Source organism: Salmo trutta, chromosome 38 (genome assembly GCF_901001165.1).
Source record: "Salmo trutta chromosome 38, fSalTru1.1, whole genome shotgun sequence".
Classification (NCBI taxonomy): domain Eukaryota; kingdom Metazoa; phylum Chordata; class Actinopteri; order Salmoniformes; family Salmonidae; genus Salmo; species Salmo trutta.
Genome location: NC_042994.1, coordinates 11,033,385 through 11,050,183, shown reverse-complemented (window position 1 = coordinate 11,050,183; position 16,799 = coordinate 11,033,385). Strand labels below are relative to the sequence as shown.

The following is a 16,799-nucleotide window of genomic DNA, read 5'->3' as shown; positions in this document are numbered from 1 at the left end:
TTAAAAACCAACTGTATTTTATTCCATAAATCGACACACAAAAATAATCTACAAAAGAGACCGAATTAAGTAACCAGTTACCATGAAATGTAATCTTTACCCACCCCAAAAGCTTTAAAATGTCACCTGCTGCTCCAGTCACAGAAAGAAACAACTTTTCACCATGACATCCTGACAGACCACAGACAGACAACACTCATGGGTACATTTCAAAGAGAATGATAGGAACACACACACACACTGACCAAGGCACCCCATCTATATGCTAGGAAACTCATCTTTGGCGCCATCCTTGGTGCAGTTGGTCGACATTCATACTGACATTGGAAGGAGGGATGAAGGATGATAAGAGATGGACAGAGGCAAGAAAGCCAGAGGTCCCTCCCCTCTGACCTTCTCCCCCAATGGGTTTTGAGAAGACTAGGAGAGAGGAAGTGACGAGTATGCTATTGAGATCTTCCCAGATATAGGAAGAGAGTAAGGAAGAACAATTTCTAGAGAGGTATTCAGTAGGTGAGAAAAGAGAGTTCTTTAGATGAGAAAAAGGACTCAGACATACATACACACAAACATTCGCAACTCCCAGAAATACATTGACAGCTGAGTAAGAGGTTGAAAGCCAAGCGACGACTTGCACTTTTGCATTGAAGCATTTATAGTCCTGCATAGTTCTTTAATGAAACTTACAAACTAAGGCGTTTTGTCATATTGAGTTTTGAGTGTGTTTTAGTTGATACGTTTTTTTTACAAAGTAAATTAATTACAATTAAAAAAAAAAGTTCAAGTAGGCTACAATCTTGCGTCTCTGTCCCCTCTCTCACGCTCCACTCCTCTTTCCAAAAGAGGAGTCTAGCTTTTACGGTTCAAGTTTTTTCTCCAGAAAAGGTCCAGTGTGATTATACAGCACCAAAGACACGCTGCGCAAGAGAGGGGAAAACTCACTCTCTCAAACACACACAACAGAGAAAAGGGGGGATATACAATTCGTACACTCACACAGCACAGACTGACCTGGAAAGAAAATACAATATATAATAATATATGTAGGTTGTGTACGTACACACACACACAATCTCACCGGGCACACTCGTACCTCTAAATATTTTTTTATCCCTGTGTAAATTACAAATAATTTATCCATTTTTATATTAGCTATACTAACTTAACAGTCATTTGTGGGGAGCAGAGGCGACTTTAAAACACTCTATGGACACACCATCTCACATCGGAGACAAGTTAACAACTACCTTCCTCAGACAGTCAAGACAACTACCAAAAAATAATTTATACTCAAATCTGCTTTAGACGAGAAAAAATAAAAACAGACTCAAATTCAAATTAAATTACTTAGCTAACAGCGTGCTCCCTCTCCTGGGTGGTTTTCATTACAGAACGGACACACTGGTAGCGTTTGCAGGTCGAGAGTACTTAGCACCTCTGAACAGAGTGCCAGCCATAATTTTCAAACTGATTCTACATGTAGAATCAAGCGAAAATGTCAGCAATCAGACCCTCGCCGGTGGGGTGGTCCGTAAAACAGACCGCGCCGAACAAACGGCAAATAGATCGACATTCGTTGCGGTATGTGCGCTCCGTTGGTGCACAACATAGCAAAACGCTTTTTAAACGAAAACGAGTGTTCAGTCAGTCCTTCCTTGTTTTTGTATTTGTTTTTCTACGCTTGGAGCCTAATGAATACGACCCTGTCCTCATTCCACAGTGATAAAGGTCGGTCATGTAAACATGTTGACAAGAAAAAAACGTAAGGGAAAAAAATTCATTATCATTCACCCCAGGTCCATTTTATACCCAGTAATCATAAAAATACAGCTAAATTAAATTCATAAATTGTCATGGTGAGGGGGAATTGATTCTTCAGGTCCATATTGAGGGAAGAAGGCTCCTCCCCCCTGTATTATTACATCATTGTGTCCATCTGTCCAATCAAAGTGATCCTAGTGGATGTCTCCATGTCACTCTCTGTCCTCCGTCTCTATTGGTCAGTGGGACTTCCTCTTCATGTCGCCACCCTGGCTTTGGTTCGCATCTGAGGTAGAGGGGGTTTAAAATGATTTGTTACATCATGTGTAAATACATGATACAGAAAAATACTGAACACCTAACACACAGGGAGGAGATGCTTCATCGACAGACAAGACACGTGCTTCTAGTGTTAACACAGGCATGCAGATCACCGCTAACATTGAAGCAGGCAGACAGGTTGGGAAAGAAGACTTTACAGCCAAACAGTGAGTGAGCGATATCAACATGATGCAGGGAATGACAACAACACAAATGGAGGAAGGGAAGAGGAGGAGGGAGGTAAGGGAGGAGGAGGGGAGGTACTGGAGGAGGTATGAAGTTTACCTGAGAAAGCAAGCTGCAAGTGAGGAGGTAGAGCAGCATGTGACCCTGACTGGAGACTCTTATACAGATCTGAGGAGAGAGGGAGGGAGGGAGGGAGGGAGGGAGGGAGGGAGGGAGGGAGGGAGGGAGGGAGGGAGGGAGGGAGGGAGGGAGGGAGGGAGAGAGGGAGGGAGGGATGGACAGACGAGAGGAAGAAGGAGTGAGGAGGTAAAAAAAGGGAAGAATGGAGAGGGGGAAGGGGTTGAGGAGAATAAAGGTGAGAAAAGGAACATTAAAAGATGAAAGTAGAATTTGAGTAAAACAGAAAATCAGAAAGTGAGGGCAGATAAAAGAGGGATTAAAGAACACAGGAGTGAAGGATGGATGGATGGATGGATGGATGGATGGATGGATGGATGGATGGATGGATGGACGGACGGACGGACGGACGGAGAAGGAGTGAGGGATTGGATGAGAAAACGAGACAGGCAGGGCAAGAGGGTTACAGTGAGAAACCTTTAGCATAGGCACATTAGAGCTGATTATACTTCAGTATGGATCCACAGCACGCACACACACACTGCACACCACAACACTGACCATGAGTAACACAAACTAAGACTAGATGAATCTCAAGGGACCACAAACAAATCTAACTGCGGCTCCATTTATTTTGCCATCTTAATAAACACTGAGTTTCTTTGTCATTTGATCAAATTCATCCGATAAAATGTCATAATAATGAAGTAGTAAATTCTTTAAAGACGTTTACCACATCATGATCTACAGTACAGTGGTATTAAGAGCCCTAAAAGTTCTACTGAACCGTAGAGAACAGAGAGAACAAATGCTTTATTTTTGCTCCTATATATTTGCATGCCCGGTGCTTTGAAAGATCACAGTCTTGTGGATCCACTGCCAGTTGGGCACCGGCCAATTACTCACCCATTAAGTCGCTCTGTGAGAGGCTGTATCCTGAGTTGGCGCCCGTGCCCAGGCCGCTGACCCCCGGGGCTCCAGGAGGAGTGAAGTTGAGCAGCGATGGGAACTGGTAGGGCAGTGAGACGGGCACCAGCCCCCCCAGCATCCCAAAGCCAAGTGGCCCGCCCAGGAGGGGACTGCTAGCTGACACCTAGGGGGAAGGGGGTGGAGAAAGAGAAGGAGAGAGAAGGGATCAGGTGACTCAACTTAGTGACATATAAAGTGCCTGACACAATCTCTTCCTTTCTCTTCTGTTCTGACTACGTGGCCAAGCCTTTGCAGAACATACTCAAAGCTCAAGCGAGAAAAATGCAGTCAGTATCTAAGAGGTGCTTCTCTTGATCCTGTTTTTCACACTTCTTGACACTTTCTGGTCGCATGTGATTGGCTGACTCACCTGCGTCAGGTGTGAGGTGACGGAGGGTGTGGCCATGGTTGCCGTGGGCACCCGACTGCCTACAGCCTTGGCTCCGCCCACAGCTCTCTGTCTCTGTCCGTGACTGGTCGAGACCGTGCCGGAGGGGCTGTTGTCTGGGCGACTGGTGACGGGCGACATGCGCATGGGGCTGCTGTTGGAGCTAGCGCTGCTAACGCTACTACTGCTAATGACAGACGGAGCCTTCTGGCTCCCCGCGAAGCTATAACTGCCCTGGCCCGACTTCACCTGACCCCCACCTTGGACACTAAATGGGGGGCGGAAGCCGGCAGTCTTGGGGGACTGGTACTGGAGAGGGCTGGAGATCATTTGAGAGTGAGAGAGGAGGTTGGATGAGGAGGAAGAAGGGGAGGAGATGGGAGGAGGGGTGGGGGCAGGGGGGCGAGGGGTGAGCTTGATGATGGGGGAGGAGTTGTTGCTGTGGGAGGACTTGGTGAGGGTTGCCTGCATGGGGGTGATGAAGTTGGACTGGTGGTGGGGCTTGGATTTGCCCTGGTGGTGGGAGGGGGACTGGGATGGTGAGGAGCCCACTGTGGAGGTGAGGTAGGAGGGTTGCTGGGGGCTCTTGGAGTTGAGCTGATGAGGGCTCTTGGAGTTGAGCTGCTGGGGGTGTGAGTGGGAGTTGGTGGCACGGGACTGAGGGGAGGAAGAGGGCATGTTGCTCATCATGGCACCGCCATTACTGCTGCTGTTGGATTTGACACTGCTCTTCCCCAGTCCTGGTATTGCCACCCCCATGCCCAGGGAGACCTTCTGATGGGGGGGCAGGAGTGGAGAGGCTGTGGGAGGGGGCCGCTGCTTGGTGGGCGGGGAGGGGGACGACGGTGGGTGGAGCTTACTCCCTCCGGTCATGCCCCCTTGCCTGTGAGTGGCGGTCGCCATGCTGACATTGTGTCTCTGAGTCTGTCCCATAGAGCCTGCCCCTTTCATCATGCCGTACACTCCGTCGGCGCCACGAGACACCAACGTGGCCCCCGCAAGCTGCATGCGAACCGACGACGCCGTGGAAGTGGAGGGAGAGGTAGATAGCGTGGTCTTAATGTTGGCCATCGATGGCATCGTCACCATCGTCGACGAGTTGGCGTTTATCTTGGAAAGAGAATGTGAGGTGAGTAGGGAAGACGAGGGGGAGTAGTGAGGGGTGATGGAGGGGGGCGAGGAGTTGGGGATCTGGAGAGGCGGGGGGGAGAGGGGGGAGGTGAGGGTGAGGTCAGTGACGCTGCCGTGGGGACCCAGGCCCTTGGCGGCTTGGCTGAGGAAGGCGAGGGCGTGGGAGACGGAATCCAGGGAGGGGGCGCGGAGGTCCTCGTCCAGCGAGTCGGACAGGCAGATGGGCTCCGAGGGAGACGAGGAGGTCCGGCGGGCCTGGATGACGGAGGGGGTGGAGGGGACGTGGGGGAGAGAAGGGGTGGTGGCGGTGGGGAGATTGGGCCTCTGCTGAATCCATTGGCCCTCCTGGAACACAGGGAAAGGACAAAGGTTAGCATTAGCCCCGCATCAGAACACATGGCACCGCAGGTAATACCAAATAACCATCTTGTATGGATAGAAAGTTACAAACGTCAATTGAGAGTAAAGATATGTCACTGACCTTTGCTTTAGCCCTGGGGGTGGGGACCATCCTTTTCTTGACCCTGGACAGAGAAAACAATGGTGTGTTAAGTTAACAACCACACAGGAATGCTAATCCATCTGTCAATCAATCATCTGTTTCTTCAGATATACTGTACATCTTCTATCCATATAGTCTATACATCCCATCACATACTGTGTGTGTGTGTGTGTGTGTGTGTGTGTGTGTGTGTGTGTGTGTGTGTGTGTGTGTGTGTATGTGTATGTGTATATATGCACACACACACAGTATGTGATGGGATGTATAGACTATATGGATAGAAGATGTACAGTATATCTGAATAAACAGATGATCGATCTTTATATATATATATATATATATATATATATATATATATACACATATATATCAATGTGTGTGTATATACTCGTCAGGATCGAGGGAAAGATGAATGGAGCAAAGAGTTCCTTGATGAAAACAAACATATGCGTTTATATTAATTTTCACAAAGTCTGCTGCCTCAGTTTGCCGTTATACAAACTGAGGCAGCAGACTTTGTGAAAATGAATATTTGTGTCATTCTCAAAACTTTTGGCCACGACTGTATTTACAGTTGAAGTAGGAAGTTTACATACACCTTTGCCAAATACATTTAAACTGAGTTTTTCACAATTCCTGACATTTAATCCTAGTAAAAAATCCCTGTCTTAGTTCAGTTAGGATCACCACTTTATTTTAAGAATGTGAAATGTCAGAATAATAGTATAATAATAATAATTCAACTTTTATTTCTGTCATCACATTCCCAGTGGGTCAGAAGTTTACATACACTCAATTAGTATTTGGTAGCATTGCCTTTAAATTGTTTAACTTGGGTCAAACATTTTGGGTAGCCTTCCACAAGCTTCCCACAATAAATTGGGTGAATTGTGGCCCATTCCTCCTGACAGAGCTGGTGTAACTGAGTCAGTTTTTCAGTTCTGCCCACAAATTTTCTATAGGTTTGAGGTCATGGCTTTGGGATGGCCACTTCAACACCTTGACTTTGTGGTCCTTAAGCCATTTTGCCACAACTTTGGAAGTATGCTTGGGGTCATTGTCCATTTGGAAGACCCATTTGTGACCAAGCTTTAACTTCCTGACTGATGTCTTGAGATGTTGCTTCAATATATCCACATAATTTTCCTGCCTCATGATGCCATCTATTTTGTGAAGTGCACCAGTCCCTCCTGCAGCAAAGGACCCCCACAACATGATGCTGCCACCCCCGTGCTTCACGGTTGGGATGGTGTTCTTCAGCTTGCAAGTGTCCCCCTTTTTCCTTCAAACATAACGATGGTCATTATGGCCAAACAGTTCTATTTTTGTTTCATCAGACCAGAGGACATTTCTCCAAAAAGTACAATCTTTGTCCCCATGTGCAGTTGCAAACAGTAGTCTGCCTTTTTTATGGCGGTTTTACTGTGGATATAGATAGTTTTGTACCTACTTCCTCCAGCATCTTCACAAGGTCCTTCGCTGTTGTTCTCGGATTGAGTTGCACTTTTCGCACCAAAGTACATCCATCTCTAGGAGACAGAACACGTCTCCTTCCTGACAGGTTTGACAGCAGCGTGGTCACATGGTGTTTATACTTGCGTACTATTGTTTGTACAGATGAACGTGGTGCCTTCAGGCGTTTGGAAATTGCTCCCAAGGATGAACCAGACCTGTGGAGGTCTACCATCTTTTTTCTGAGGTCTTGGCTGATTTATTTTCAGTTTCCCAAGCAAAGACGCACTGAGCCTTGAAATACATCCACAGGTACACCTCCAATTGACTCAAATGATGTCAATTAGCCTATCAGAAGCCATGACATCATTTTTTGGAATTTTCCAAGCTCTTTAAAGGCACAGTCAACTTAGTGTATGTAAACTTCTGACCCACTGGAATTGTGATACAGCGAAGTATAAGTGAAATAATCTGTCTGTAAACAATTGTTGGGAAAATTACTTGTGTCATGCACAAAGTAGATGTCCTAACCAACTTGCCAAAACTATAGTTTGTTAACAAGACATTTTTGAAGTGGTGTATGTAAACTTCTGACTTCAAATACACATATATATATATATATATAATATATATATATATATATATATATATATATATATACAGACACACACACAGACACACACACAGTGCATTTGGAAAGTATTCAGACCCCTTGACTTTCTCCACATTTTGTTACATTACAGCCTTATTCTAAAATGTATTAAATAGTTTATTCCCCTCATCAATCTACAGACAATCTACCCCATTATCACAAAGCAAAAACAGGAAAACGGAAATAACTTTTACATAAGTATTCAGACCCTTTACTCAGTACTTTGTTGAAGCACCTTTGGCTGTGATTACAGCCTTGAGCCTTCTTGGGTATGACGCTACAAGCTTGGCACACCTGTATTTGGGGAGTTCTCCCATTCTTCTCTGCAGATCCTGTTGGAAGGTGAACCTTCGCCCCAGTCTGAGATCCTGAGTGCTCTGGAGCAGGTTTTCATCAAGGATCTTTCCCTCGATCCTGACTAGACTCCCAGTTACTGACACTTAAAAATATCCCCACAGCATGATGCTGCCACCACCATGCTTCACCGTAGGGATGGTGCCAGGATTCCTCCAGACGTGATGCTTGGCATTCAGGCCAAAGAGTTCGATCTTGGTTTCATCAGACCAGAGAATCGTGTTTCTCATGGTCTGAGAGTCTTTAGGTGCCTTTTGGCAAACTCCAAACGGGCTGTCATGTGACTTTAACTGAGGCGCAGCTTCCGTCTGGCCACTCTACCATAAAGGCCTGATTGGAGGAGTGCTTGGTCATGTAGTGTATTTTTTTTTTTTTAGGTTTTTTGGACCCGTTTTAAACTAGATAAATAACTATGAGGTTCAGAGATATATTTGTGTATATTTTTGGTTGTCCTGCTGGAAGGTTCTCCCATCTCCATAGAGGAACTCTGGAGCTCTGTCAGAGTGACCATCGGGTTCTTGGTCACCTCCCTGACCAAGGCCCTTCTCCCCTGATTGCTCAGTTTGGTCAGGCAGCCAGCTCTAGAAAGAGTCTTGGTGGTTCCAAACTTCTTCCATTTAATAATGATGGAGGCCACTGTGTTCTTGGAGACCTTCAATGCTGCAGACATTTTTTGGTACCCTTCCCCGGATCTGTGCCTCAACACAATCCTGTCTCGGAGCTCTACAGACAATTCCTTTGACCTCAACGCTTGGTTTTTGCACTGACATGCACTGTCAACTGTGCCCTTCCAAATCATGTCCAATCAATTGAATTTACCACAGGTGGACTCCAACTAAGTTGTAGAAACATGTCAAGGATGATCAATGGAAACAGGATGCACCTGAGCTCAATTTCGAGTCTCATAGCAAAGGGTCTTTATACTTATGTAAATAAGGTATTTCTGGTTTTCTATTTTTAATACATTTGCAAAAATTTATAAAAACCTGTTTAGGCTTTGTCATTATAGGGTATTGTGTGTAGATTGATGAGGAAAAAATAGTATTTCATCAATTTAGAATAAGGCTGTAACGTAACAAAATGTGGAAAAAGTCAAGGGGTCTGAATACTTTCCGAAGGCACAGTATATTTATACTATTTATACTTGTCATTGCTCGTCCTAATATTTCTAAATCCCATTATTTTACTTTTTAGATTTGTGTGTGTTGTTGTGCATCGTTAGATATTGCTGCACTGTTGGAGCTAGGAACACAAGCATTTCACTACACCCACAATAACATCAGCTAAATATGTGTATGCGACCAATAAAATCTGATTTGATCTGTCAATCAGGCATATATACAATAAAAGGTATAATTGCCATTATAAAGCCAACTTATTTATAAGGTCCAACTATAGTTGAGATAACTTACAGGTTGACAGTGAGGTGACTGTGTACAACACGGCTCTCCTTGAACAGCATCCTGGCCTGCATCCAGCCCTTGGGCCACAGTGGTTTGACCTCGTTCTCCATGAAGGCCTTGAGGTAATCCTCCACGGAGAGAGAGCACTGAGACGACTCTAGTTCATAGGAGCTCAACTTCACACGCACCAGGTTACACAGCAGCGACCTACACACACACACACACACACACACACACACAGACACAGACACAGACACAGACAGACAGACAGACAGACAGACAGACAGACAGACAGACAGACACAGACAGACAGACAAATTAAGAAAGCTTACTAATCTATTATCTTTTCAAATCAACCACTTCCTGTATGACTTTGCTAGAGAATTTCGCTTTAGTGTCTAGGCCAGATTACTATAAAAGCACTTTGTGACAACTGCTGATGTAAAAATGGCTTTATAAATAAGATTTGATTGAGGGCAGTGGATGGCCTGTTACCTGAGCTTGTCGTCCCAGACAAACTTCTTCCGTGGGCCCATCATTCTCTTCCCCGGCTTCCCCTCGTCCTCCTCTTCTGATCCGTTCTTCTCTCCCTCTCCAGGCTGCTGCCTGCTAGGGGTCCAACACACACACACACACACACATCAGAATCAGCATGTTCTAACAACCTCAATATATACCCGCAGAGGCAGAGACGCATATAAATGAAAGCAGTGATGAACACAGGCAGAGTAGAGCACTAAAAATAACCTAACAACCATTATGGATAAGCGATATAGCATTACAGTATACCAGGGGTACTCAACTACTATTTAAGAAGGTCCGGTCATACAAATTTCCTAGGTGGCAAAGGTCAGGATGGATTTAGTCATTTATCAGCGTAGTAACAAACCCACACCCAACAACCCCAAACTGTTCAAACTGTTCACATCCTTCTTGTTGATGGAGAGAAAATCTTGCCGTTTTAAAGCTAATTTCCTGCACTTCTACACATTTTGCCATATGACACCTGAGTGAATGACTCAACAAAATCAAATGGGGGCCCGCTGGGGGTCGAGGCCCCTGGGCGTACCCATCTACCTAACATGGGCTATTTGATCAACTGGACATTTCTGACAGGTACTAAATCAAAATGTCTCTCTGTCAGGGAATGTCAAACTGCCCAATGCAACATCAAATGTAGAAAAATGTCAAATGTAAAGTCGGGACCCGCGGTCCGTATTGACCCCGTTCTGGGTCCGCATCCGGACCACGATCCGCCTGTTGAGTATGGCTGCAGTACACTATGGAGTATTGTAATCTTCTTACTTGGCAGCCTTGACCATGCAGTCCGTGTTGTATCGTTGGATCTGCTCGGGCATCACACTGCACACGGCCAGCTTCAGCTTCAACAGGGGCGTCCGCAGACGGTCGTCCTGGATGTTGAGGCTTAGCTTCTTGAGGCGTTTGAGCAGGGCCTCCTTATTGCAGGGCACAAACGCCTCCAGGTGAGAATACACCTCCCCACGTAGCCCCATCGGCTGCTCCTGCACCTGCAGCTCAATACTGGGGGAGGAGCGGAGGAGAGCGTGGAGGGAAGGGAGAGGAGCAACAGAGGGAATTAACAGGAGTGAGAGAAAGGGGGGGATGGAGAGAGAAAGATGGTAAGCAAGGAAAGGGGATAAAGAAGAGACGACAAAGAATAAAACAATTTGCGTGCGAGAGAGAAAGATGTTGGGAGAAATGTAGAACAGAGTGGGGGTGAAAAAGACAAGAAAAGAGATGAACAATCGACTCCAATATCAGCAGTATGACACATTCAGGGTGGAGACGGAGAGAAATGTACAATGGGTCAAAAGAACGACAAACTCACTCCAGTAGGATGTTATTCATATCTAGGGTGAAGAATTTCTTCCTTCCCTCTTGATCAAACTGACGAGAGGCCTGTGAAGAAAAGAGGTTGGTCAGCATACTGTCTTCCATGGAAAGACGCACAAAAGCAAAAAGGAGCCTTCCGTGCCAGTTTCAAAACGCCTGCATTGTCATCTTGCCAGTTTTCGCTCATTCTTGATTTGTCACTCTCTCTTTCTTCTCTCTCCCTTTTGGCCACCAGTTGTCTGTTGCTAGTCTACCTTTCTTTCATGCGTTTTGCTCTCATCCGCTCTTCCATTCTGCTCTGCTCCTCTCTAACCTCTCTTTGCATTTTTACCACCCTGTCAAGAAATGCATCACTAATCCTCCAAGAACTGAAACACTATTTTTTGTTTATTTCAACTGTACAAAATTCCAGGAAGTTACTCAACAATTAAATCAAGGGATGATCACATAAATATTAAGTAAACAAATAAATCAATCTATGATAAAGTGGAAAAGCCCCATCAGTGCGACTCACCGCCCGTAGGTCCTCGATGCGCTTGATGAGGGGGGCGGGCAGGCCGTCAGGGAGCGGAGGTGGGTGTAGGAGACCCCCTGAAAGCCCCAGCCCCCTCCCTAACGCGCCCCCACTCGGCTTCGGCCCTGAAACTCCAATTCCTATCAGGCCATTCTCTCTCCCGGGCGTGGCCACGTGCGGATTAGCCGAGCTGTCCAGAAGGCTGAAGTCCAGGTCACCCAGTAGATCCTGGAGCTCCTTCTCATTTGCCGAGCCCAGCAGTGACATCATGGCGGGGTCCGCGGTGAGCTCGGCCAACGAGACGTCGTTGTTAGCCGCGTTAGCGTGCAGGTGGGAGTTAGCCAGCAGGTGGTTGGCTCGCGGGGCGTTGGCCACGGAGCTGCCCATGCCGGAGTGGGGCGCGATGGGGTTCATCTTCCTCATCTCCTGCTTCTCCCGGGTGAAGCGGCGCAACATGGCTGCCAAGCACAAGGAGTCCTTCATCAGCTTCTTCCTCTTCTTCTTCTCTGGCCGGTGGATGTTCATCAGAGACGACACTCTGGATCAGAAAGACAAGAGAGATGGGTGAAGAGGGGAAAGAGAGCGGGAAGAGAGGAGAGGGTGAGAGAAGGAAGGAAGAAAGAGGAAGGAGAGAGAAAATAGTGAGGCAAGTTATGGTGTGTAATCTCAAAGACAAGAAACCGATAAGCAAGGAAATGTCTTTTCAATATGATACAAGGGAAACAACAGTCTCATAATATCTGCTGGTCTATTTCTGGGAATAGGAGTATTTATGGCAGCGGAGTGATCAGCTTATCAGAGCGTAGCTAATGTAGCCTTTGTTAAGGACACTTGGCCTGTCACACAAGCCCACGGGCCATTCAGAGAGAGCATCACAGTGTATCATGTCATAGTCAGACATATCTGTACATGGGTAGGAATGAACTAAAATATATCTATATGATGAATTCGTCTATTGTATTATATGCTGAAGTGCATACATTTCAATTTCAGTGCACATTTGGTAGGGTTTGACACGGGGAGGTATAAAAACGGATTCAAAAACCATTACAAGACGTTTTGAGGAATGGTTCTTGAAACATGCTCAGTTCTATTTGAGAAATATGCATAGAACAACAATGTCCCCTTAGATGATTTGCTCTTACAGCAAGAACAAAATAATCAGAATTATTCAGCAACCATTCCATCTCAAATGGTAATTAGTGAAGGTACAGACATGCCTGACAGGCACAAGAAGCAGCGATGTATCCATCCCACTATCCTATCATCTCACCCTGGTTGTATCCATCCCATTATCCTATCATCTCACCCTGGTTGTATCCATCCCATTATCCTATCATCTCACCCTGGTTGTATCCATCCCACTATCCTATCATCTCACCCTGGTTGTATCCATCCCATTATCCTATCATCTCACCCTGGTTGTATCCATCCCATTATCCTATCATCTCACCCTGGTTGTATCCATCCCATTATCCTATCATCTCACCCTGGTTGTATCCATCCCACTATCCTATCATCTCACCCTGGTTGTATCCATCCCACTATCCTATCATCTCACCCTGGTTGTATCCATCCCACTATCCTATCATCTCACCCTGGTTGTATCCATCCCACTATCCTATCATCTCACCCTGGTTGTATCCATCCCATTATCCTATCATCTCACCCTGGTTGTATCCATCCCATTATCCTATCATCTCACCCTGGTTGTATCCATCCCACTATCCTATCATCTCACCCTGGTTGTATCCATCCCATTATCCTATCATCTCACCCTGGTTGTATCCATCCCATTATCCTATCATCTCACCCTGGTTGTATCCATCCCACTATCCTATCATCTCACCCTGGTTTGGTTAACCATCCCACTATCCTATCATCTCACCCTGGTTGTATCCATCCCACTATCCTATCATCTCACCCTGGTTTGGTTATCCATCCCACTATCCTATCATCTCACCCTGGTTGTATCCATCCCATTATCCTATCATCTCACCCTGGTTTTATCCATCCCATTATCCTATCATCTCACCCTGGTTTTATCCATCCCACTATCCTATCATCTCACCCTGGTTGTATCCATCCCACTATCCTATCATCTCACCCTGGTTTGGGCACTCTGTTCTTCCGGGGTTTCTTCTCCTCCAAATTGTTTCCTTCTTTCCTCCTTCGTCTCTTGATCACTTGCTCCTCGCCATCCTTCAGCTCCTGCTAACACCGGAAGGCACAGACACAATTTATGAAAAACCAAAACAACCAGTTGGATAAACACAAATAAAGCATCAATTATTCTAGTCAATTCAGGAAGTAAACAAAAAATCTTTGATTTTCTCATTAATTTTGAATAGAATTAGAATTTCTGTTTACTTCCTGAATTAACATAATTGAAATGGAATTGACCCCAACTGACTAATATAGTGTAATTTCACTGTATACAATGCTTCATGCCAGTATCCCACCCTTACTCTGGGTTTGACATCCTTGCCCCCTTCCTCTCCCTCTGACTCGGAAGCAGCTCTGAACTGCAGCGTGCCCGTGTTGATGTAGAACCCTCCCAGCTTGGTAGTCAGGGAGGCCGGGACCAGCTCGTCATACTGTCACACAAAACAAAATGGCAGCCGTTACATTCAGAGCATAGATGCAGAATACAGACTAACTTCAATGAGTGTCTGACAAACAAAAAAAACATGTCACTGTGGTGAATGTAGGTTAGTGTTTATGGGGTGAGGTTGATTGGTTGTGCGAATTGGTGCTGTGGTTGATTGACAGTCTTAAGCACACTCCAAACAGGAAGCAAAACTCCAGAGCGGAGTTCGCCAGAATAGAGCAGATTCCTATTTTGTCCACCTATAATACAGCCTAACATTCCTTCTCCACATGAAGGCATGTAAAAGGTAAACAACAAAAATAGATACTTACAGCCTCTGAGTTGTCAATAAAAGGGTCGGTCTCGTCGTAGCCGAAGCCTATGTCAATCAGATCCTGCATTCTATCCTTCCTCTTCTTCTTTCCTGCTGCATTGGCATTGCCCTGTGTCACAGAGGATACATACTTTCACATGTACATTCTGTATAACCAGTAGTCATAAACGAGAAAAAAATGGCTTATAACCAGATATAACAGGTTTATAACCTAGTTCAACAAGCTATTAACCAGATAAAAAAGTCTAACTAATCTTAAAACTAGTATCTTACAAGTGGAGTTATTAGAGCACAAAGTTTTACCACGGCTCCAAAAAATAACATACATATTTGTTCTCAAACTTCTTGGCCAGGGCCTCCACCTGCAGTCGTTCTCTCTCGTCATCGTTGAAAGGGTCGCTAGGGTCAAGGGCAGGAGGCAGGATAAAAAGAGTTGGAGTCTGAGTTGGGGCTGGAGGAGGAGTGTTCTTTTTTGCCTAGAAAGCGGGGAATGGGTGAGGAAAAGTGTAACTACTGGAAAATAAATGAACTTACCCACAATAAACAAACAACAAACAAAGTAACAAATAATATTGTGTTGTTATTGTACCGGATGTAAATCATATTGCTATGCAATCATATTGCCAAAATAGCATTGGTGAAGAAGCATTTGTATTTAGATTTACAGCTGGTTTATAAAGTTGTAGTATCACTTGTAATTATAAGTTTGAGAACAATGTATTATATATTCAGCATAATTGCTATGCAAATATGTAACAAAAAAATTTGTAAACTACTGTACCATGCAATGATGTCTGTACACACCACTGAGTGTCTTGATAACGTAACACCGATATTTGCATAACTCCCAGTAGGCTACATCCTGGTACTTCCAAACCTACTCCATCTATTTCAGCACTGACTGGTCTTCTATATGTCACCCATAGGAGGCTAAACTCAACTGTACTGGGGCACTTCTACGTGCCATATTAATGGCTGTATGACTGGTGTAAACTAACCAGAGAGTTGGCAAGTTATCAAGAATTGGAAACAGGTAGCGCCAGACAACCTTTATCACTGCATGTGCATAAGGAGTGCCTACAACTGTAATCTTGACGGGCCGTTCGAGCTGAGTACCAAGTGATTTGAGTGAATGGCTTAATGAATGGCTGAGTTAGGGTCTTTTGTGTGAAGTCCATGACTGGTAATTTCCTCCCACCGACCACGCTAGTCCGTGGAAAGACAAGATACACCCACGTTCATATCCTAGCTTATAACAAGTCCCCACTAACCAAGTTAATAAAATCAACTGGTGTTGATCCATGTCTTTCTTGACCAAACAGAAGGAGTCATACCTGGATGTTTTGGATGAGTTCGCTGTAGTTAAACTCGGCCGACGATTGATCGCTGGGCTCGGACAGAGATAGGTTCAACCGCACGGTAATCCGTTTTCCTTCAGCGTTGTCCTTGTCACTACTAGTTTTGCCGAAAAGCCCACCGCCACCATCTGCCCCGGACGCTTTCGTTTCGACCTCACCGTCCGCATCCAAGTCGATGTCGGCCTCGTCATCCTCCAACCGGCGTTTCCTAGTCTCCGTGGCTGATCCCGCAGCGAAGGCCGAGAGGGTGACAAATTGTACTTTTCTCGGTTCGGCCATTTGGATGTGCTGCCTGTCTGAACCTCGCTTCGGACAGACAGCGACAGCGCGAGCTACTTCGCGAAACTACTTCAAATTTGCGAATTGAAGGGGTTTGCGCGAAACTGCAATGGCTATTTAGTGGCTAATAAGATGTAAGGGGGTCATCCGCACCATTCGAATTGAATTTCAGGGGATGAGATGGTCGGGGAAAAGTTGTTTTTTCGGTAGCTACTTGCATCCTCAATTGCTATGGGATCGAGACATTCAAGGTGGCCATCTTGGATTTCAGGAGTAAATAAAATATCAGAGAGGTCACTGGGCCTGCGCGCACAGACAAAACGGAAGTCGCGTGAGCGAGGGGGTTATCGTGGCCAATCACTGCATTTGCTCCCATTTTAATCCCGCCCCTATCACAATAGGCGATAATAAGAACATCTGAAGAAGATGGCACTAGTATTATGACCTTAACGGTGATGTCTTTTGTGAAAGGACATTTTAATCACATCATAGCCCATGTCACCTGAATAATTTTGCTCACTAATAAAGAAAATGGATGGCATCTGTTTTGATGGCATTCTTATGTCATCCATTCAGTCAGTGCTGAAATGCTGAATTGTGCGTTTTTCCACAATGACCTAACTACACGCACAGT

The 16,799-nt window shown here is 45.4% G+C and overlaps 1 protein-coding gene across 4 annotated transcripts; it reads right to left on the bottom strand.

Annotated features, from left to right (window-relative positions):
• On the bottom strand, positions 1-16,434 carry LOC115178521 (ubinuclein-2-like). Of its 4 annotated transcripts, none has more exons than XM_029739759.1 (15): positions 15,863-16,434; positions 14,855-15,004; positions 14,527-14,637; positions 14,067-14,201; positions 13,712-13,815; positions 11,605-12,142; positions 11,086-11,156; positions 10,542-10,778; positions 9,732-9,845; positions 9,246-9,443; positions 5,355-5,397; positions 3,725-5,218; positions 3,292-3,478; positions 2,368-2,436; positions 1-2,047 (listed from the first exon to the last, which is right to left on the bottom strand). In XM_029739759.1, exons 1-15 carry the CDS (start codon positions 16,163-16,165, stop codon positions 2,001-2,003), a joined length of 3,801 nt encoding a protein of 1,266 aa, XP_029595619.1. In that variant the 5' UTR covers positions 16,166-16,434; the 3' UTR covers positions 1-2,000. The 4 variants fall into 4 exon arrangements, with proteins under 4 accessions (XP_029595619.1, XP_029595620.1, XP_029595621.1 ...); XM_029739760.1 differs by having other exon boundaries at positions 13,712-13,818; positions 14,073-14,201; XM_029739761.1 differs by having other exon boundaries at positions 14,073-14,201.
• Positions 16,435-16,799: the final 365 nt, after the last annotated feature.

What these genes read in the sequence shown, in the direction of transcription:
- LOC115178521 (XM_029739759.1), bottom strand. Translation starts at nt 16,165, where the DNA reads ATGGCCGAACCGAGAAAAGTACAATTTGTCACCCTCTCGGCCTTCGCT. An exon ending in TGCATGGTCAAGGCTGCCAA is followed by an intron (nt 9,846 to 10,541) that starts GTAAGAAGATTA and finishes TTGGACCCCTAG; the next exon opens with CAGGCAGCAGCCTGGAGAGG. An exon ending in CTCACAGAGCGACTTAATGG is followed by an intron (nt 2,437 to 3,291) that starts GTGAGTAATTGG and finishes CTCTCTCCTCAG; the next exon opens with ATCTGTATAAGAGTCTCCAG.